This window comes from Mycteria americana, chromosome 11 (genome assembly GCF_035582795.1).
Source record: "Mycteria americana isolate JAX WOST 10 ecotype Jacksonville Zoo and Gardens chromosome 11, USCA_MyAme_1.0, whole genome shotgun sequence".
Classification (NCBI taxonomy): domain Eukaryota; kingdom Metazoa; phylum Chordata; class Aves; order Ciconiiformes; family Ciconiidae; genus Mycteria; species Mycteria americana.
Window position 1 is genome coordinate 25,738,445 of NC_134375.1, and position 23,922 is coordinate 25,762,366.

Below are 23,922 nucleotides of genomic sequence, written 5' to 3' on the forward strand. Positions count from 1 at the left end.
AGTATCTGTGAAAGTCATGATCTGTGACAATACTCAGTGGAAATTTGCAGCCATAGCATTCTTTATTGTATTTTAAGCAAGAACTTGTATTCTTCTTACCTGGATATTGTCTGAAAAATCCTTTTGCACTTCCAAAGTACTGCCAGATGAGAGAAGGGTCGCGATCAAAATTATCAACAAACACCTTATTTAAAGATTCTGACCAATAAACTCCATTTACAATGGCTGGATCTGGGGGGGGGGGAAAGAGAGAAAAGTGATTTTCCCTAAGTAGAATCCCTTGAACTCTATCATCTTCAGCTTATTCAGCACCCAAAACTCTAGTGACTGCAAACTACTGCAGAACATCTTTTGGTTTCCTTTGTCAATTAAGTGATTCAAAATAAATGATACACTTAAATAATGAAAGTATGGTTAAAATACAGAAGAGACACTTTCAGGTACGGTTTTTAGATGAGTTAAAATTGCTCATTAGACCGTCAATCTGGAACTACTGTATCGCTTGTTCTGGAGAACATAAATGAGTCAATCTAATGATAGATTATTTACTCAATTTACTTTCCCTAAACGCATGGAATGTCTCATGGCAACACTTTATACAATTTTTTTTTTTCATCTTCAACTTGGTAAGAGCATTCTCACTATATCTGAAAGTTTACGTGTGGAACAGAAAGTGAACTACCTTTTATTTCACACTTGAATGAATTATGATACACATACAAAAACAAAATCTCATGACAAATAACACTAATTGTTATTTGGAAAACACTGGACCCAGATTTCACAACAATTACCTCATTATTTTTGATTCCCACAGAAAGAGAAATAGAAAGCAAATCCTTGATGTTGAAAATAAACTGTATCTGTTTAAAACATCCCCATCTATCAACTCCTAAAAACCCAGGCTGCTCAAGTATGTTTTTAAGCTGCAGATTTGGTGAGAAAGTGGGAAATCAGAAATAAATGAACATATCTTGAAAAGTTACTCAATTTCAATCTGTGAATTTTGAAAGATAAGAAACAGTTAAGATATACTATATTCCCAATTCAATCTGTATGTGAAGTCAGCAGTATAGAAAGGAAAAAAAATTGAACTAAAATCACAGATGTATTGTTTCATTTGTAAAAGCGTGCATACATGAATACACAGTAACATTTGCTCAAGCATTTGAAATAATGCTTCCATTAGCTTGCAAAATAATGTCACTGTACTGATTTCAGAAGACTGCTTAGAATGTGATTTTAATGGAGTGGAAAAAAGGTGAATTGTTATATTTCCTTACATTCATCAAGAAAAACAGCAGAAAAAGGGAAATGTCTCAGCAACAAATCTTTGAATGTTGCTTTCATCTAAATATTTAGGTTTACATAGATGGAATGCTGAAAAAGCAAGGTCAACAAAACAGATGTTGTTTTTAAAACATGTCTGGTATAGTTACTTGTTTCTCTAGAAGATGAAATATCCATTTAAAATCTGTCCAACCAGACACATCTCAAACAAACCAATGGCACTAGTCCAACGGTACTACTTTAGTTTTGCCTATCTGGCAAAGTCCATTGTCCGGTTGTTCCAAGTCTGCAGTTACTCCAATAACAAGCTGTGATTAAGACATCGCTAATTAACTGTCAAGACTGCCTATCCTGGGATCTATCATCAGTTTGTAAAAATATGCTCCTATTTCAGCACCCCAAAATTTTGATCCGTTGTTCAGCATTTAGTCATTACATGAGAAGTGAAGCACCACAATGAGAATCCTACTCTCAGTCCACTGAAACTTCCCAGCACTAGTTCAAATATTGCTATTCTGGTTCTGCTCCCATACACAAGTTCTGGTGGAGCATCTAATCACTAAAAAGCAGAGTGGCACTATTGACTCAGCATTACAATATTGAGATAAGGTGATAAGTTTAAGTCATCTTTGAAAAGAGCAACATAGTTCAGAGAGTTGGGGTTTTTTCTTCTTGGAAGTGTTGCTAGAAAAGCCTGTTTAGAGGAAAAAAAGGAACATTTCCTCAGCCTCTAGAGGACAATAAGCTCTTCATACACCCTTCAATCATCAGGATTAGTGAAAAGCCAAACCAATCAAATAGAATAATTCTATCTTAATTTATATTTAAAATAAACTGTAGTCGTTCTTAGAAACTCACAGTCGCACCTCATTCCAAGACTGCATATTGTAGCTTTGTATTTTATGATATCATCAGTTCATCAGATGTCTTCTGTCCTGGGTTCCTCAGAGGCTAATTTTTAATGCACTTTCCTAATGATTCTGTGTTATAGTGCCACTCATCTAAGCAGAACCTTCACTCTGCCTCCCAACCCAATGATAATTTCCTTTAAATTCTATTTTATGGAGCTCCAGCTCCATAAGGTCATGGGACAACTTTAGTTGTCCACCTATTGAGCTCTAAACTGAATATGAAATCCTTCCAGTGGCATTTGAAAAAATATATTTATATAAAAAAATACATATATAAAGCTACTTTAAAAAATTCCATATTAAAATATCCATGCCACCACAGTAGTGGATTACTTTCTTTAGCTCATCTATGGAGAGCCACTTAACATGTTTATACATCTGTACTACACATTAGGGAACTCCATGGAAATACAGTCAGGAATTTTTCCTTGAGCGTGGTTGGTTGAGTCTATATTCTGCATGAGGTTGACAAGGCTAATCGCTAATCATCCAAATGCTGATCACCATAAACAATCCAGTGACTCTGAAACTAATAGGAATTTTTTAGCTGAAAGGAGCATTAAGCAGGCATTTGAAATAAGAGGGCACAATTAAAATGTGATCTGTGATGACTGGGTTCCTTCAAAATGAATCCTGGTGACAATCCACTACCTTCCTACACCCTGCATATCTGTTATGCTTGTTATTCTTTTGACAAGATACCAAGTTACATTTTATGCATCAACCATTTTTATAAAAAAGCAAATAAGGCCACTCTCAGTTTAATCATTAGGACACAAAGAAAAGAGAAGTGGGGGAAAAATGTAGTTACAGTACAAGACTGCAGACCTAGACTTCATGCAGAAATCACGTGTCTTTACTGGCTGCTGTATCTTCAGGCAGAAGGATTTCAAACCCGAGCTCCTTGTTCTGAATTTGATCATGACTGTTATGTGGATGCATCTCTGTGCGCATGCACCATCCTAAATACAACTGAGTTCCTGACCATATATCCTCATTAAAATTTTACAGTGTCATCTTCTAATAACCTATATGTTAAGCTTGTAGTTCTGGGCAACTTCCATTTTTAGAAATTGCACCAAATTGCTTAAATTGCACCCAGTACTTCATTTAGAAACAGTATTCTTAAGTTTTTATATTACTGGTGAATGGGCAGTAACCCCAAAATAGCTATACGTCAATAGTGGTAAATTAATGTTTGTGAATATTCAGAAATTTGGGGAGGGAGAAAAAGAATAAAAGATAAAGCTTAATATAAATGCAAAATCATTAATGTGATGTTATGGGGCTCAAAGACAGTAAGTGTAAATAGCTTCTGCCACATTTCTTAAAACATAATTTCTGCTTTTGCTTCCTGGCAGTAACAGCTAAAATATAATTAAAATATTCCCTTTCCATCACCTTTTAGATGGGCCGGCTTGCAATTATATGGGATTTTGCTCCACGGCTGTTTGTGTAGCTGTTACCTGTTTCTTACTGAGATTTAATATAAAACCAACCCCCAGGCAAATAGGTACACTGGCACGAATCTGAAACATAATTGCCAAAGAACAGTACAAATGCATGTAGCAATTAAGTTGCTGTCATAGATACTGCTGACCCGAAGAAATAGGTCTGAACTCTCAACAAAGGCAAGCAAGGTGTGCAGGCTGAAAGATGTGCAACAGCATGCCAAAGGTTAGCACTATAATGAAATGTATTTTAATTCACAAAATCCATAAAAATATCTAGAGTAGAATAAGTCTATGGAACAAAACTAATACATACATGATGCATTTTGCTTTCTAACTATTCCAGCAGTCTTTATAGAAAATAAGGGACACCACTGAGGAATTCAGTGACTATGAAGAAAATGCAGAATACTTCTCTTTCTTGCCGTACTCTGCTTTATTACCAAGAAAAAATGTTACCAATGATCCTTAGGTTTTTTCTCCTATTACATTGCCATTGTAATATAATCATTAATTTCTTCTGGAAAGCTGTCAAAGATGTTGGCATCCAAAATACTGTTCCTTCCTGTAGTATCTGACAACCTCAATGGCAGCCCCTAACATTGCAGAGCAGTACTGTCATACAACAAAGCGGTACGAGCACAGCCTACAGGACCAGGCACTGGAAAAGGAATGCAAAATCCAGCACCCTTTTGGTTCAAAGATGGCAACAATATTAGCTTAGTTTTGATGACACTGACAACATATTTAGTCTGGTCATATTTTAAAGAATAACAAAATCACATACTTGCTGGGACATACACCAACAATCTAATCATTACACTACTCAACACTAATATGAGTGCTTTTCAGGGTGGTCCAATATATTCAAGAGCTGGGGCTGGATGCCAGTTTTGGCAACTACCTTTGCTTTTTTCTCTCTCTTCCCCTCCCTCTGCCTCCACTGGGTAATGTGGATGCATCGGCTCACAGATCAAAGCATCTGGCCATCTGTAGACACAAAAGAAGGTGTTTGTCCATTTAGTTTCATGTGCTGGGAACCATTCACCAGTGTCAGAAGTCATATTCCTTCCTCACAAGTATATGGGGTGGTAAAGGCTTCAAGTGCATGACTGTAGAGAAGCACAGTAGTAGGTATTTAGTTGTTTCAGCTTCCAACATTGCCCTAATAACACTCCCCTTCTCCTTTGAAGTGGCAGCAGAAGAACTGGAGTATGGCCAGATGTGTTTTAATGCTGAGTTTCATGAGTGGGTTTGGAGTTTTTTTGTGGGGTTTTTGTGTTTTTTTTTCTTTTGTTTTTGTTTTTCTTTTTTGTTTTTATTTATTTATTTAGTTGGTGAACAAGGTGGTCTGAGATTCAACTTTAGTTCATTTGAAAGCCAGAATGACAGCTGTGAACTCCTCACTAACACCATTCTGGGATAGAGATTCTGCTCTGACTCTGCTAAGAGCTTGCCACCTAATGAATTATAAAAAATGTCCTGCAGCAAATCAGTGTATCTTTGAGGTCACTCATTCAGCTACTGACCTGGTTTGACCGTGCTTAACTTATCAGATGTAACAGCTAAAAGCAACCAGTATGTGGGTGGATCTGTGAATCGGTTAGCCAAAGCTCTGGAAACAGTATATAAGCAGGATCTATGAACACAGAGCGTTACTTTTATTTTTAAAATTAAAGAAGGAACTTGGAGCAAAAGTCAAAGGCTTCACTTACTGTCCATCCCAGGAAGAACTAGAAAGATGCTGCTGTAATAGAGCTGTTGTCACAGGAGCCAGGCACGTGGGGCAGTTACACCCATCACTCACACACCACAGCCTAACAAAATAGGGTTGCCTACCCGGCAATTGTTAAGAGGCCTTTAGCTGAGGAGAACTAAAGTCAGAACCCAGTAATCCTGACAGATGATCACTCCGTAAATAAATTTGACCACAGATACCAGGATATTTCTGTATTTTCAGAAAAACACACTCATTTCCACAGTTTTACAGGATACGAATTGAAGACTATGAAACCTGAAAGATCGGTAAGAAAACACCACACCACAGAACTCTAGGATGCCAGGGTTTGACTGAGAGACAGTCAAAACAACATGAAAAAACTGCTAGAAACAGTTTCCCAAGGAGGAAAGAGAAAACAAATGCTCAGAACATAGGAATTAACCCTATATGCACTGCAATTTCATCACAGAAGCAAAATTAGTCTTGAATACTGAAAAAAGAGCCCATTCTGACACACGGCAAGAAGAAATCTCTGCACAGGCTGATGGAACAGTGACTATCAGCAACCAGGAAATCTAAATCTCTGCAAGCGGCAGGGCAGGAAAAAGTGTCATGACAAACAATACAGGAAGCCAGTGGAACACACTGCAAATTAGAGGAAAAGAAAGCAAACGTGACTGCTGCTGAATGAAGCCAACTGTGCTGTAAAATATTTAACGCACAACATACCAAAAGGGACCATTTTAGCAGAGCTGTTGTCAAAGTGATACATGACAAAGGCAAGGCACAGCCTTGGAAATAAAAGTCATCCTTACAGAAATTTCTCAAGGACAGACCTGTTCACAAATCTTTACAAAAGCCTTTTAAAACACAAGACCATGCAAACCTGTAAACTAACACTTCACAATAAATGTCTAATTCCTATTGCTCAGATATTCCGAGACACACAGGGAATTACAGAAACAGACCAACTTAGTTACACAACACAGTGCAGTAAGGACCAACAAATAATGCTTTGAACAGGAGATGTTAAAGACCTCCTAGTTTTATCAACACATCATGCCTCTTGCATACAACAAACAGAGGCATGAGAACCTTTAGGGAGAAATGTCTTAGCACGTAAAATGCATTGCAGTCGGACTGGGCTATAATAAACTAAACCTCTACTGCTACATTCCTGGGAGTATCAACATAGTATGAATGTGCAAGTTATCAGATATGACAGCACACTTACATATTAGCATGACAAGTCATTGTCTCTCATCCTCTCAAATCAACAGTCCCTTACTGCTGTAGTGCTTTATAATCCTGGTGTAGCACTTCTTCCTTGCACAAAAGACTGTTTGCACAATTGGAGCAGAATGGAAGTTTTACTCTAACAAAAAATAGTGGGAAAAAGCCTCGCAGATACGAAAATGTTCAGCTGGTTCAAAACCTGTGAAGCTAGTATTAAAACATACTGAAAACACTGAGCAGATGCACGAATGCATCTTGGGATGAATACACTACAAAATCAGTTATGGGTTCTTAAACACTATTTGTTTCTTCAGGAATGTGCCAAATAAAAGCTTCAAGAAAGACACCTAGATAAACAAAGTACGGTGTAAAAATGTCTTTGTAAGTTTTTAGCCAAACAATATTTTGAAACAGTTTATATTCTAGCCAAGCATACTAATACTTGACCAGAAGAGCAACCCTTCTTTTCTCCTCTTCACACAACACAGATCCAAGAAAAATCAAAGAAGGGTCTGTGTTATGTAGCAGGATGGAGAGACAAATTATTACTGTATTCTAAAATAGCAGACAAAATTAATAAAATCTTTAGATAAACTTCTACAATTCTTTGTTAAATGTCAATCTTCCCCGCTCCGTACTAAACAAAAGCTACAGTTTTTACATTAGCCATACAACCATTTAATCAAATGTTTTTGCATATTCAATTCTAAAGGTTTTTAAAAACCCAGAACTACTATGTCGATTACTGCTAAGTTTACAGATTAAGAATGTTTTTCCAACATAGTTCATGGAGAAAATAAAGTCTTGAAAAATCTTTAAATAAAGCAAAATAAACTGAAGAACAAATAAAACTCCCCAATGCATTCCTAGCATATAAACTCAGTCCATTAAAAATAATCTTGTATTAAATAATGAGATATTTTCATTAATATATTCCACACTAAAAGATACCCTCAGTACTTTCCTGTTTGTTATTTTAAGTCAATAACAGAACACACCCTGATTCCTTGATTGCTTTTTCTCATTAAAATAATGAAATAAACACAAGTAAGGAAAGTTAGCACTTTAAAAGAGAACAAACCAATTATAATTAATTTTCATTATTTTTTTAAAGGTATACTACTATGGGAAAAGAGGGAAACAATTTGCACACCAGAGGCTAATGATGAGCAAAAGCCTACAAGAAATTCTCCACAGACAGACAGAAAGTGGAAATAACTGCTCTCAAATAATAATTAGGCATACAACACCAATAACATGTTCAGCGTATAATATATATATATTTACACACACACACCCTGTATATAGCTGTAGACAATAGATGTACAGTGGGGTTTTTGTTTGTTGTTGGTTTGGGTTTTTTTGATACACAGTGATTACACAAAAAGGGAAGAGAGCACCAAGAAAACCTCAAAACCAATGTTTTTCCAGACTCAAAATGCAGCCAATAAAGGAAAGGAGGAGGACACCTTGTATGTTTAAAGCAACTAAACTTCTTTGCACTTGGTGCAAGACAAAGTCAACTGCTTTTGGGACAGGATAATGATGCCCTAATTGATGTTTCTTAAACCTGCTTGGGTGGAATTTATTCCTGTTGCTGCTGAAGGAAAAAGAATCATGAATCTTTTTGCAGACACACACATTAAATAAATAATGCCTGCCTTTGGGCACTAACTTCTTCTCCAGGTAGGAAACTGATCCACAAGGCAACAAAAAACCACTTCAGTCTCACAAAAAGGAGGAATTATGTTTATAAATTATTTTTGCAGAAAGTGAATATCAAACTTTTCTTAAATTTAAAAAATGATAATTCATACCATTCCCTTTTTATCTTGCAATATAACATATATTTCATGTAAAAACTTTTCACCATTGCATTCCAGACTGACCTTTCAAACAAGCAACATGTTACCAACACATCTTTAAAAGCCAAATGCAGCAGGATGCGGCAACACTGATTAAGCTAGTCCAACATGTTTAACTGTCTCCTTACTGGTTCTGCAGTTGTGACTGTCTGGGGACAGATTCCATAATTTCAGTGCTGACATGCTTAAAGTTTCTTTTTCATTCAGTGATGGCAATTGTAAACAGGTGAGAAGGGAACTTGCTTCACCTTAAGGGATGCTTGGGTAAAGCAGGCAATCCCCAGGATAAATAAAAATGAAGCTGAAATAACTTAATTGGACTTCTATTCAAGTAAGCACCCCAAACACAACATGCCTCCAAATCAGAGTAATAGTGCTTGGGTTAAAACTAGTTTAAAAGTCTCGGTTAACTGTAGATTAAAATGTACTCTCTTCAAGTTCAGTAAGTTCACTCTGATTCAAAGAAAGGTTGCCATTGCCTTGCTTCTTATTCGTATTGTCAGTCTAGCAATACTTTTGCTTTTGTGTTTCATTTACTTTATTCTTGAAAAGGTTGTCTTTGTAGTCCACGCTCTTCCCCTACAGTTCAAAGGGTTCACATGCCGTTTCTCTCACTGGCCATTCCAATATAGCATCCCTCAAAGAGAAAAGGTGAGTTGCAGCAAGTGCGGACAAAATTCAGTTTGAACATACAAACCTGAGACATTTTCTACAGAGGTAGTCAGTGGGACCCAGTGTGAACTTATGCTCATGGAACTTGAGGCAACAGACCTCCTTGTGTTCACACTGAGCCCACTTACGCATATACCCAGGTCAGTGCAGTGCAGGGCCATCCCGAGATGCCGATTCCAGTGCTGGAAGTCACAGAGCTGAGCTAGCATGGCAGCAAGCGTGAGCTCACGAGGAGCCTTATAGCAGGATTCATTGACTGCAATTCTGCACTCTGCAGTAGCCTTTTAATGCTCTCAGTTGAGCTCCAATGTGTACTGTGGATACACCTTTATACATTCCTATAGGGTTTACCTAGTACCCAGGTCCAAGTGGACAGGAATAACAGCATTAAACAGCTGCTGCTTCCAACCCTTCACAATGGGACCCAAAACGGTGGCTCCACAGCTTCTAATCAGTCACCAGAAAAGTTAATACTCATCAGAGACAATAATACAGAAAAAGGAAAGACAAAAGAGGAGACAAAGTAATTTTCTACTATTATAGGCCAATGGTAAATTATTGTCACTTTCTGGCCCCTGGAAGCAACAAGGAAGTAGGGGAGGCATCATGATTAACAGAGGTGTCTCAGGTCAAAAAGCCTCTTAATATTATACCCGAGATAGCGTGCATTAACAAGCCTTCACTGGCTCACATTTGTCAAAAGGCAAAGCCCAACCCCAAGTAACTAAGCAACAGCCGCTGAATAAGGAGTGGCAGAGAGGAGGGCTTTTGAGAGGAAAAACTTAATGTTACCGTGCAGCCTGTATCGGACATCTGGTTGCCATGGTGATGTGGATGTATTAGAAACATACAGATTAGATCCACAGCCAGAGACAGGCAGACTAGGATACAAGAAAGATAAAGCACAGTACACATCTTGTGTGGTGATGCCAACATTTCCAAAAGGCTTGCTGTTAAAGAGAGAGAATTGAAAAAGAAAAAAAAAAAACTGTGAAGCTAAAGCACTTTGCAAGAACAAAGCAGCAGCCTGAGTAGACTCTGGGAATCGGATCTGAGGCAGAATTTGAGCAAAACCAGATGGAACAAGTGGAGAAGTCTGTGCATCTTTGTCTAATAGCCAGTTAGAGTTAAAACAAAGAAATATGGGAAGATAGGAAATTCTCTGAAACCTTGACTAAATCAGTTAGGCTAAGAAAGTTCCTTTTAAATTAAACAATGACCAAAGTTAGGAAGACAGTGCAAACACTGTCCTAGAGAGCTTAAAATATGAAGACAAACAAGTCGGGGGAAGGATTTAAAAATATAAATATAGTGGTCCAGGATAATATGTGGCCATGACTATTTAAATAACAACTCCAGGATGTTGAATTTTCAGAAGCATAGTCCATAAAATCATATACGACAGTAACAGACAAGATTTTATTTCTTAATTTCACACCTTGCAGGAAAAGGGTTTTACATATATGCTAGCTGCAGATTATAATCTTTCTGCATCACTTGAGAAATGAATTTTTTTGGTTCTAATATTCTAGAAAATAGGTAATCTCAATTTTGACAGCCACTTGGAAGGCACTGATAGGAAAGTATGACTGAACGATATTCATGGCTCTTTTTAAGTATCAAATTGAAAAAACCTCACATAATCAAAAAATGGTTGTGGTTCATCACATTTCAATATCTTTTAAAGAAGGCTCTATTACATGCAGCAGATTTTTTTTTGTATGCAAGCACAACTTTTGATTAGAGTTGCATTTATTGACTTGTAGTGCATAAACTCATCTTTAACATGCAGTGGAAATCATGCAATGGATATGCCATTTGACACAGGTGATATTCTTTACCAGTCTCTAAATTGTTCAAGCAAAACTTAAAGATAATTTGTGAAGTCTAAGTCTAAGATCTACTTTTGCAATGCTTCCAGCATTCAAGAAGTAAACATGGTAAGCAGAAAAGCACATACTAGACCCGATCCTTTTGTTACGAAAGACGCTGAGTACAGAATTATTCAATGCTGTATTGCATTCATACTGTTTGTAAATCATTTCTTAAAGTATTAGTGACTATGAAGATAGAAAGATAGGAAGGAACGAAACAACTGCAGGAAAAGAAAGAAAACATCTTGCAATAGGACAAGGGGTAATGGTTTTAAATTAAAAGAGGGTAGATTCGGACTAGATATAAGGAAGACATTTTTTACACTGAGGGTGGTGAGACACGGGCAGAGGTTGCCCAGAGAGGTGGTAGATGCCCCATCCCTGGAAACATCCAAGGTCGGGTTGGACGGGGCTCTGAGCAACCTGACCTCCTTGAAGATGTCCCTGCTCATGGCAGGGGGGTTGGACTAGATGACCTTGAAAGGTCTCTTCCAACCCAAACCATTCTATGATTGTATGATCTACAACCCAGAAAATAATGAAAGCACACAAATAATTGATTGCCAACTTTCCATAGCAATAATAACAATCATAACACAAAGCTTTTAAACAAAGGCTTAAGCCACATGATAAAATCTATACTTTCCACAGCCAGTAAATGACAGGTGACAAGAGAGACTAAGAGAGGCACAAAAGACAGTACGCATGTGTTACAAATAATCATGTCATGAGCAAAGCTATAAGAGAAAGAGATAAAGCCTATTTCTGCTGAAGAGTATCACAAGCTTGTAAAAAAAGACCAAATCAAATATACTAAGTCATGGAAGAATGCTAAATATGGGCTCTCCACATGGAAAGCAACTGAGTTGTGAATACAATGAGAGCAATAATAAAAACTGAATTGAAATCCGTAGTAAAATATAGGATATTTATAGTCACCTTGTCTCTGAAATGAGTGAAGTCCAAATATACTTCAAGACTTGTAAGATACTTTTTAATCACTTCTTTTAAAAATCCGTATTTACAGTGATCAGAGCGATCACTGTTACAGAGTCAAAATGGTTGCTAATACTTGAATGTCTTTCAAATCCAATGGCGTGGAATTAGTCTCAGTGTGGTATTAATTTAAAGACAAATGAATTTAGACCATTATTAATTAAGACCACTTTATCTTTTTACATATTATTGAACTTTTAATTGTATTTTACATTCATGTACCATTTTTAAAAAATGCTGATGAGACAGCTTGAGACTCTCAGCAACATATTGTGTGCCTTCTGTTTGATAGTTGAGTTGACATAAAACATATCTCCTTTTGACAGAAATGCTTGAAAATATTCATGGACTTCAGGATCCATCACAGAAAAACTCTGCAGTTATGGCAAGCACTGATAAAATCCCTTCCTGTACTTCAAAAACACCAGACCAGCAGCTATACCACAGTATGGGGATGGAAAGAACAGACGCAAGACAGTCAGACAGGCTTCTCTACGTTAAAATTTATATTATTGCTTTTATTTGTAAAAGCTGCAGATTAAGTCTTGGACTGTATAACACTGATCATCAAATTTTATTTTCTACCTTGGTTCTTCTGCTCTGTGAGTAAAGACACAGCAACATCTTGCACTAAGGCTACTACTTCATTATCTAAATATACCTGGATAGATATCTGACAATCTGCAATCCAATGTCATCTTTTTATTTTTTTATCTTTTTTTTAACAACCCAAACAAAAGGGATTTGGAGAAATTAATTTTTCACCTGCCCGTGCCCACACTATTCTCCAGCTTCCTTAAAAAAGATCTTCCCCGTAACATACCTATATTTCACAATTTAACAGAGGACCAGGCCTGATGATGTAAAAATGTAAAAGTAATTTATTAAGGCACCTGCCAATTTATGATAGCAGAGATTTTATAAGCTAACCAGTCTCTGGCCTGCTGATAGGTATTTGCCAAAGACCAGCCAATCCGACAATAAGAAAAAATCCTTCCTAGTGCCAGAACAGCAACTAGCAGAATGCACATATCACATGTCAGGGGTAGGAAAGAGGGAACTGTTATTAAGGAGAGATTTTTAAAAGTCAGTTATGATCATTTGATTTAAACTATATTGTCCCTCTCAAATACATTATAGTAGGGAACGAAGACTTAGTCAATTACAAAATTCACAAAAACATGACTGTGACCCCAAAAAGTATTTCCAAATCATGTGGCAGTACTATGAAATATAACTTGCTTGAAGTAACAAAGGATGGGAAAATTCAGTCTTTTATACTGGTAGACATTATGAAATGTCAAAGTTGTAGGAAAATGCTAAGAGAAATTTATTCGGTATAAATAATGTCAACATTAAAAAGAAATCAGCGTAAGCACTGTGCTAAAAGTTCATGTAACTTCCTTAATTTAAAACATACTCATATAATGAAAAAGTCGAAACATGGTTCAATAGTGTAAGTCCCATTCTCCATTATAAATGAAAGCTGGAGAGTAACTTTCCAGACCCAACACTTTTGAGGAAATTTTAAGCTTTATTTTGACATATCATTATTAAAATTGGTAGTTGATTCTCACATATTTTCTTCTCCCTGCACAGAGCATACTTCCTCCCTGAAGCAGAGTCCATCACCTTTTAGATGGAGCGGTTATTGATATCAAGTTTCTAAAAAGGGAAAATGCATTTGCATAACTATCTGCACATGCCCAGACACTGGTATTTTAATTCAGATGAGCAACAAGTAGGAAAGCAGGAAGGTGCTTCAAAATGCCTTCCTGAACCAGAAAGCCATTTATGGAAGACAGTTATTATTGTAGACTTTACTGTAGGTAGTCATGTTAATATGCTCCTTTTGTGCATTACCCACTACATCCTGCTTTGCCACATACCAATCAACATTTCACCTTAGGCACTTCAAAGAGTAATCAATTCTTTTCACAAAGTCTAAGAATCCTTCCAAGCCGAGAGTAGACATTTCCCTGTTTAAACTAATGTGAACAGACATCATTGTAAATCAAACTAGGAAGAAAAATTTCCAAAACTGAGTCTGTTCAGAACAAGCCTATTCATTTGTACCAGCATGGTGCTTCTGCTTGTGTGCACCTAGAATGACTGGCATTTAAGTATTTATGCTATATTCACCCCAGGACTTTACTAGGAGTAAAGCACAAAAAGCCCAAGCTAAAAGATGTAGATGCCAGTTCCACAGAACTTTGAAGCATAGGCTTCAATCTCCCCACACAGAGCACAGTAGTTCAGCAAGCACTAAATTTTAAGATGATGAAAATCAATGGAACATAACTGTTTGTGGGGAGGTGGTATGCACTTGGTGCTGTGCTGAAGAGCACCAGATTGCTGAGTCAGATCTAAAGCTCTCAAATAGTCACAGAGGTTAAAGTGAGGAACTCTGCCTCAGGCTATATGATGGAATCCCACTGGAAACAAACTATGGGAAAACAAGCAAGCGCTAAAATACTGGCGTACAAAAATATCCCGTCTCTCAAAAGCTCTGCGTTGTATGCTGTATAAATGGAAGACAGTGCAGAGCTGCAATCTAGCTATCACTGGATGGGAAGCAAAATAGAGACATGAACCTTGTGCTGCACCTTAATAAATTAAAATTCTTCTGATCCAGGACTTGACAACTGAGTTGCAGAACCATGGTCACAAAACTATGTTGCATCCATAGTATTTCCATACAATACTCCAGTGAATCATGCATATGTAGCAATGCTACATGCTACATGCAATGTAGCATGCAATGTAGCATAGATGTGCCTATATGTCTTTTCCTCTGACATTGACTAGTGATGAAAACAAAAATACATTTAAAATTATTAAGAGCATTTAGAATTTGAAAATCTATTGTTTATCTGGTAGTAAGTTTGGACTCTTTCCTCAATGACTCTTAATAAATACAAAAACTCAAAGGATAACTAACTCTTGCAAAGCTGTAGAAGGCATTTAATTCCACTGACAGCTGTGTTAATAGGATGAACGTTTATCCTCTAGGAAATATTCCTCCATTATAAAACTCAGCAAGTAAAACAAGATTTTATATATAGTAAACTAGAAATGACAACAAAGGAAAAAACTCCCATTAGTTTAAATCAACTTATGTAAGCCTAGTTCCTTTCTATTGCCAAGAGAAATTATTCTTCTTCTCTGTCTCTTTTTTTTTTTTTTTTAAGGTAAAAATCAGACATTTTGCTCAAGCTGCATCTGATCTCATCCCAGTAAAGAGATTATCCTCCTTCCCGAATCTACCTCTATTGGCACACATCTACGTCCTCCACCATCTCCCAGAGACTACTGTCCAGAGCTGGTAGATAAATTCCCATAGAGTCACCCCCACCCTAGTTCTGTCAAAATGATTCTATTTTCAAACACTCTGCTAGGAAAAAATGCTGATCTGATTCCTTTTACCAAACCAGTTTCAGGAAGAGCTTACAGAACAGCTTACGACAGCTGGTTTGAATGGGACAGTAATACCCAGCAAGCACAAGTAGCAGAGGGCAGTAATTTCTTATCCCCCAATAACCTGCAGCTGACATCATACATCTGATTGTGCCTTGAGAAACTTCACAACTTCTTTACAGGTAATTCATCTCCAAAAACCTTACAGAAAGCCTTGTCATAATCATAAGGAGATCACAAAGGAGATCAAGCAAGAACTAGCTCATACAGAAAATGGAGATTTAAGTTCACGGTTGAAAGTAGGAGAAAGTGGTTTTTGGTAAGCAGGGGAAAAAAATGTCATGCGAAAAGGAATACAATGTGCAGTTGTCAAAGTGTTAGTACAGGCCTAAAAGGGAACAAATGAAGTAGTCAGTGTGAGGATAAAACTATGCAAGTTCACCTAAGAGTTAGTACAAAACTAGACCCAAATAACCACATTAATTCTTTGTGTCGTCTTGGGAAGACAAAGAAAGAAAAGGGAGGTAGCAGATACCTAACTAGGAAAGCAAAACTGACCTCATTCCAAAAGGCATTTTTATTTTTTAAGAACATCTAGAAAGGTTTTTCATTGTGTGTGTAATATTTTAGTCCAGACCAAATCTGGAGGCAGAGCTACAGTGAAGATTTTATGAGACATAAGGTTTTTAGAAATAAATACTATTTTTATACTTGAAAAAGCTCTCAGGCACAGAAGTCTCTCTTAAACCTAAATTTCTTACAGTGAAGAAATTATTACACTGAGCACATTTACTCTAAACAAAGATTCAGTAAAGACCGTGTTTTTTTGTATCCAGCTGTGATTAGAACCCATTTAGTTTTGTTATTCTGTTTCTACTGTAAAAGGCCTGCATCACTTCACTTTTCATTGTATTCATTTGTATCTAGAGGTCTGAGTGAGATGGTGTTTACCTATGCAAAAAGATAAATTATTCAAGGCAATCAAATTATAGAGGTATGGACCTAAGAATCTTCCTCTCTACCCTTGATTCCCAACCAGAGGCTGTAGACACCAAACTTCTTAAAATCCAAAATTCTAACTACTTAATTTTTTGGTAACAATAAAAGGTAGTTAAACAAAAGACTTGACACTTTTTGAGAAAACATATAGTGCATCAACTGTCCTTATAAATCACTACAAATTCTTACACTTTACAGTTATTCTGGAAATGTTCAACTCCCAGAAACGTTCAAGAAACACCGGAGTAGTTCCCCAGAAATTGAAAAGGATTAAAAAGTCTTCCAGATGGGCAGGTGCCTGCTGTGATGTATCTAAGTAGCTCCCTGTTTGCATTCCTAGGGATGGAAGAGGCAACTGCAGTCTAATACTGATTTCGCAACAATAACGTCATTGACTTCAAGGAGTCCAACCCTCCAGTTTGCACCAGTACTTGATAAAGGAGAATTTAGTACCAGCTAAATTAGTTAGTCAATTATGTTAGTTAGTGAATAAGTCTTAACTCTTTTTAACAACTAGGAACACTAGGTGAATGAGAGAGTAAAATCTGCAAAATACAAAAGCCCACAATTCTGAGGACCTAAGGGACAAACAGAAAGGTACAATAGAAAGATAGTTTAAAAGGCAAGGAGAAGTGCTTGCGTCTAGAAATTTCTGAAGTATTGAAAAGAAGAGAACCTGGGCTCTTCCCCTTTCTACAAACTACAAATGTAAAGTTTACCATATCATAGTCAGTCAAAGACTGACTGCAAAAGCTGAAAAACAGGAGTTGTTTTCAGTTGATACTGAGATAATGTATTTATCAACATCCTCTTGAATTTCCTAGATTTTATGCAAGACTAACATAGCAGATGAGATCCTGCTGTGTGTCACTTCTGGTACTGTACTATGCTATTCTTCACTTTTCAACAGGTGCCACATTTTAGAATTGTCTGAGTGCATGGCACCAAGACACTTTCACCCTCACCCTGGCTTTGGTATTCATCTACATTCCTCTGAAATCCACATTTAACCAAGTATTCATAAGCCTCTTCCAGTAACTTGAAAAAATGCCGAGTGTAAACTCAATAGCAGAAAACATGTCATTACTCTCCACAACTATAGGTAAATATGAGGTGACATAGACTTGGAAAAATAAAACTGGAATAGGTTCTTCAGCTCAGATACAGCACGTTCTTTGGGCAAAGAATGTAGGATTTTAAGAAGTTAAGACTACCTACATTCTCATACTAACAAAAGGTAAAATGCTACTCTATTTTTCTTTTACTTTTATATGCTGTCAACATCTGCAAGATCAGATTTGAGTGTTCTGAAGCCTTCTTTTATCATCTCCTCGTGTACATAAATCCATTATAGAATCCTACTTTTTCCCAGTGGCAGTCCTACTGCCAGAAACCATGTTCTCCATGGATGGTTGCCAGAAAGACTAGCCCACGTTCCAACTGCCTACTTTTTAATTATATGTCCCATTCCTAGCTTCTTCTAAATATACTACTAGCATCTCAGAAAGTAATAAAACAAATGTTAAAATTATGTAAACTTTAAATCATTAATCATTTTTCATTATTATTAATCTCTTCCACAACAGCTGTTTAAAATATCCCAACTGATATGTAGAAAGGTATACCTGAGTATCTTTGGAAGGTATACCTGTGGAAGTATATATGCAAGATATGTCTGAGAGAGTAGTGTGTCCCAAATCACTTACATTCTAAAATACTAGGAGAGAGATGAAAAATAAGAGATATGAAAACTCACTTTGGTGCTGATATATAACCCATGTAAACAAACTTTATTAAAAAAACAACAGCAGCTGAATTAGTGCCTTATACACACTTGTTCTCACACCTGGACTTCTGCCTTGGTACTGCATTGTCCAAACTGGGTTCAGATTGATTCTGTACTTTCCAAAACTAAACTTTCCTTCTAATACGAAAAAAGTAACTTTCTTCCTCCCTTCCTTTGTCATCTATGAATATACCTATATGATTAATTCACTAAGAACCCTTTTCCCTACTTCCTGTCAGAAATCTGTACACAGTTGATAATTGCCAGTTACCAAATTTATGGATGGAAGAAAGAACTACCGCTTGCTAAGAGAGTTATCATAGAATTTCTTACTTAATCTTAATTATTTATTCACTGTTTAAAAGGATACTGCCTTGCAAATCCTGTGGCCATAGGCAATGAATACACTTTGTGCTTAAAGAGAAGAAATAGAATGCGCTAACAGATTCAGAATCCCGACGTGTGCTTAAACATTTCAAAAGCAAAACATTATGATAAGCAGTCATTTTCAGGAAAAACGAAGGAGGCCAATTCCATCAGAATGTTCTGCAGTTTAAATGGACTGCCAGCCTTGCTGTGAAACAGCCGAGAGGTCTCCGTATTGACAGACAGATAAGCACACACCTGTAAAGCACAATCACCCCACTTCTTTTTTCTGAATTCCTTCAGTATATGAACACTATAGGAATGCCAAAATAGTGTTTTCTGAGCCCCATAGGCTTTATATTCCAAAGATCAGTAACTTTTCTATTTTTAACATTAGTTGATGTGCACTGTAAGATATGGAGAAACCGGAGGATGAGGGTGTGCAGAAGAGGGAAATGGAAAGTATAAGAGTACATCGATAACCAGACCAGCTCTTTATATTTTACAATGATAATCAAGAGTACTCTAATTGCAAAACTGTGATTCTTTATTAAATTCACTAATTTACTTTTCCTTCTACGTTTATATTAGGTGCACGCAATTGGTACTCAAAGATGGCACTAGAGTTACATGTATGCTTACAAGTTAAGCTGGCAGTCTTTTTTATTGGCTCTTGTTTTCCTTTTCAAAAGGTTCCATGTTAAATGTTAATATCATAGTTTTGATATTTATGGTATTTCAGCTTGCTTGATTTCATCATAAATGTCATGAAGTTTGCTTTTGCTTTTTATTTTCAGATTCTAAACTTGATGGTTTCCTTAGAATAGGAATTATTTAGTCCTGCTGTTACCATCAATATTTTTAAGCTTTTCTATGCAGAGGCTGAAAGAGACAGAAGATATATAAAGCACAGCAATGTATTTATGTCCCACAATTTTTAAGCCAATCTCATTTGGAGCCTAGTTAGGGACTGTGAACATTCACTTTAGCGATTCTACAGCTGGGAGGGATCACTATGATCATGCAAGCTGACCAGGCCAAAGTTTTTCCCCAAACTAATTCTAGACTATGTATTATTTCAAAAACAAACAAAAAAGAAGCTGGTCTTGATTAAGGGCTTGGGGGCACGGACATAGGACAACACCCTTGTAATAGCCCACTGAGTATCTTCATTTAAAAAAAAACAAAACCAACCAACCAAAGACGACTCCCAAACCACCACAAACACCACTCCCCCATGCCTTAACTGAGCCCACATTTGTGCAATTTGCAAAATAATGGAACCCAATTTCAGCCATTGGATCTTTTTAAACCTTTGGCAACCAGATTATAGAGCCTAGTATTAGTAATTAACTAGAGATCAACTAATTAATCCTTTAATCATCTCCTTTAAGCTAAGGCTCCTTTAAGCTAAGGGTCTGGAGCACAAGGCTGATGGGGAGCGGCTGAGGGACCTGGGGTTGTTTAGCCTGGAGAAGAGGAGGCTGAGGGGAGACCTTATTGCTCTCTACAACTGCCTGAAAGGAGGGTGTAGAGACATGGGGGTCGGTCTCTTCCCCAAGTAACAAGCCACAGGACGAGAGGAAACAGCCTCAGGTTGCACCAGGGGAGGTTTAGACTGGATACTAGGAAGAATTTCTTCACTGAAAGGGTTGTCAAGCACTGGAACAGGCTGCCCAGGGAAGTGGTTGAGTCACTGTCCCTGGAGGTGTTTAAAAGATGTGTAGATGTGGTGCTTAGGGACATGGTGTAGTGGTGGACTTGGCAGTGTTAGGTTAACGGTTGGACTTGATGATCTTAAAGGTCTTTTCCAACCTAAATGATTCTATGATTCTATTCTATTCTATGATTCTAAATGGACTGAGCTCCTGGAGTCCTTCAATCTAAGGTACATTTTCCAACCCTTTGATGAGTCCTGTGACTCTCCTCTGAACCCATTGCAAATTATCAATATCTCTACAACTAAAAAACCCAAAATGAAGGAAAAACCTTAGCGTTAGCTTACAAATAAAAAGTTCATTTTTCTATGCTGACTTGAGAGTCCTGTGTTTAAATATTCAATGATCACACTTGTCTGTTTTCAACTGTGAGTTTGGGCTGTGGTTTTGCCTAGTAATTCAATAAAATAAAACATAACCTGGAAACGAACAACAGGCAGTTTCTAGAGAAATGGTGTTGTGCAGACACTTGGTTGTAAACCTATCAATATCTACTGCCTGTACCCTCAGGCTAGGATTTAATTAACTTGTTATCACCCCTCCGCATTACAGAGCTGAAGAAATGGGTAACAAAAAAATATAAGTATACAGGCCTCTTCTTGGTAAGAGTAATGTTTCCAGACATTGTCAGTCTCCAAGCCGAGACTATCATGTCCATGTGTAAGGAAAATGTCAGCAACAAACCAGATTTCAGCAGTTGGAATACAATTAAATGATAAAAAAATGTTTTTCTGCAGCTGCATAAAGTGATGTTTTGGCTGGTTTGAGTTAGACAAAGTGGAAACAGGAGTCATCACAGAGCTCTATCTTCCCCATCTCTACAGGCAATCCCTGTATTAGAGGCCAAAACAAGGTGCAACAAGCCCTTTCACTTTGGCCTTTAACTGTAATTAATCAGCATATAAAAATGTATTCTATACATAGCAGTACTATCCTTTAGTTCTGCTGCTCTCACTAACTACTCAGGTCAGTTTGCTTCTCCAGAAAAACACGATTGCCTGACCTCTATATCCCTTTGGAACCATATTTTTTTTCCTTTTTTTTTTCCTCCTTAGCAATTCTGCAATGAATTATTTCATAGACAGGCTCAGTTAAATAAATATTAGCACTTGCACAAAAAAAAAAATGGTTTGGTAGCTTTAGAAGCTTTAAGCATTTTCCAAATCTTTTCAAAATATCCCATATTAATCATTTCACAACTTTTCAAATACTCTCTAGGAAGCTTTGTTATTTCGTAATCCCTAATTTAAGACATTACTGTATGATTTTTGGCTTCTCGAGATTCTCAAGTCTGAATCATAACTTTGAAGAGAAGCTGTCACATCAACTGCTTCTCTTACCAGCCCAACCTATCCGAACTAATTCTCCTTCCATTTGTGATTACACAATATCCGTGCATTAATTACCACAATTGCTAGCCTGGAATGTATTACGAGGAAAGCATTTAATGTATTTTTGGCTGTCTTTTAGTATAGTTAAAACAAGGAAGAGGAACCAGATAATGAGATTAGGCAGCTCTCTACAGAGCAATGTCAAATATACTGTAGACGCTGTTCGGAAACTTTGGCGTTTTCCTTCTTAATTTTGCTTTTGTTACTGGCTTGAGAAAAATAAATAGATGGGTGCTGCATAAGCAGAGTAAAATTACAAAATTCTGCTGTCTGATCAAAGGGAAGTGGCAAAAGGAAAATGAATAAGCATGTACCTGAGTTCAGTTTGCATTCCCAACGCTTAGACCCAAGTCCATCACTCCTAATGTCTAATGCAGCTATTTGTTAGTGTTATGTGCTATCCAGCACCTATGACAAATAGTCAGGGGAGTAGAAATTTTAATGTAGTTTACTCCTCCTAAATATTATCTGAAAACTCACGGCAGCTGTGTAAACAGTCATATACAGCTAGAATTATTCCCAGGAGCTTGAGAGCATAAATCTAATAAAATATTCCTCTCCCATCTACCCTGTATTTTTCAAAGACGCTTCTAGCTCTCAGCAAAGACGGAATGTAACTTGTAAGTGACAACGTAAGATCTGGTCAACTGATTTGGAGATTCTGGAAAATAATTCATAAGAATAAACATATTCTGCCATTTTCTATGGCAGAATTCATGCAAGTCTAATCTGCAAATCATTGACCATATTAAATTGCTAAATTGCCACAGAACAAAAGATATTACAAAACTGTCATACTTTAAGCATTCTTCCGCTGAAATTTCAGTTTAATTGCAAACTGGAAGACACATACAATATATAGGTAATCAACAGCTTCATTTTAAAAGCAAGGAGGTTCCTTGTCTTACCCTTATTGTACATATTGGTTGGTACTTGGACATCACTGAGACTGATGTTCACAGGCAAGTTATTGAAGTGGTCATTTGGCACTAGAATGAACTCCTTCCCCAGCTCCAGGTAGTTTCCTTCTTCATCTCGTTCATTAATGAGAACAGCATTGAAGTACTCATACTGCAACAGAAACCCACATTCAGTATTCAGAATTCACATTCAGCATAAAAAGATGAAGTTTGAATATTTTAACATATCTATCAATCCATTGATTAACATTTACATCTATCTCCATCTAGAATAGAAGAACAAGATATTTTTATCACCTCTCAGATCCCCTCTATGCTCCTAGTACAGGTACATTTCTGAAATCAGATTTATCAATACATCTCAAGAAAACGCCATATTACCTCAGATCTCTGGCTGCCCTGAAAATGTTAAGGGCAGCCCAACAAACACCCTGAACATAAACAATGTATGCACTATTTTTAATACAAAGCTCTCCAGATTTAAATAATTCCCTGGATAATTATTTAATTATGATCTCTCTGTTTAGCTTATTTCCATCAGTTCAAGAACTGCTGTCAGTGCTGAACTTAGGCCTTGACAAGCTAAAAGTGTTTTTTCTTCACAGGAATATTAACTACAGCTGTTGTTGCTTACCCAGTGAGTACTGACTGACATTTCCTAAAGAAAAATACTTGCTTTATGCTGAATTTTACAAATGCCCATCATAGTAGGTTTTGTAAAATTATGCATACTTTAATATGGACATATAAACTTAGCAGTGGCTTATTTTGAACAAGAAATTATTGTCTGCCTGTTACAGATTCCTGAAGAGTATTTGGCCTATTTTGTACAGAACTATAATCAGATAAGCAAAAGCAATTTAGATAAAATTATTGATTTCTTTACAACCTAGTTTAACCAGGAATTCTATCAAGCGTTGAAGGCAACAAACACTAAAGACTACTTTTTAACCTCTTAAATAACCCTAACCCTTGGCAACAGCTTGTGATGTGTTTCTTAATTGAAAGAGACAAAAGTTTAGTGTCTTTGAAGAATCTCATTAATTTAAATATGAGTCTCTGCCCTAACTATCCATTTGAGAGTAAATCAATATAAATAATATTTAGACATAAATCTATGCTTTCATAGATCATATATATCTATACAACCTGTACAAGGATAAATATATATAACATTTACAACGCTAAAACAGACCAGCAAGTACAAAAACTTAAAAGGCTCTTCACAAGCACTCTTTCTCAGTGTGATATGCAACTCGTTCTACTAAAGAAAAATTAGCTAAAATCTTAATATCTTACACTTCCATTAG

General features: G+C 36.8%; 1 protein-coding gene across 1 annotated transcript in view; it reads right to left on the reverse strand.

Moving 5' to 3' along the window:
* The window catches only part of CACNA2D3 (calcium voltage-gated channel auxiliary subunit alpha2delta 3), a 485,172-nt gene that overhangs the window by 274,649 nt on the left and 186,601 nt on the right, over positions 1-23,922 (reverse strand). The window contains exons 5-6 of the mRNA XM_075514383.1: positions 22,601-22,763; positions 100-231 (exon numbers count right to left, since the gene is read on the reverse strand). Of these exons, the coding sequence (XP_075370498.1) occupies positions 100-231; positions 22,601-22,763 (295 nt within the window). The remainder of the gene's footprint in view (positions 1-99; positions 232-22,600; positions 22,764-23,922) is intronic.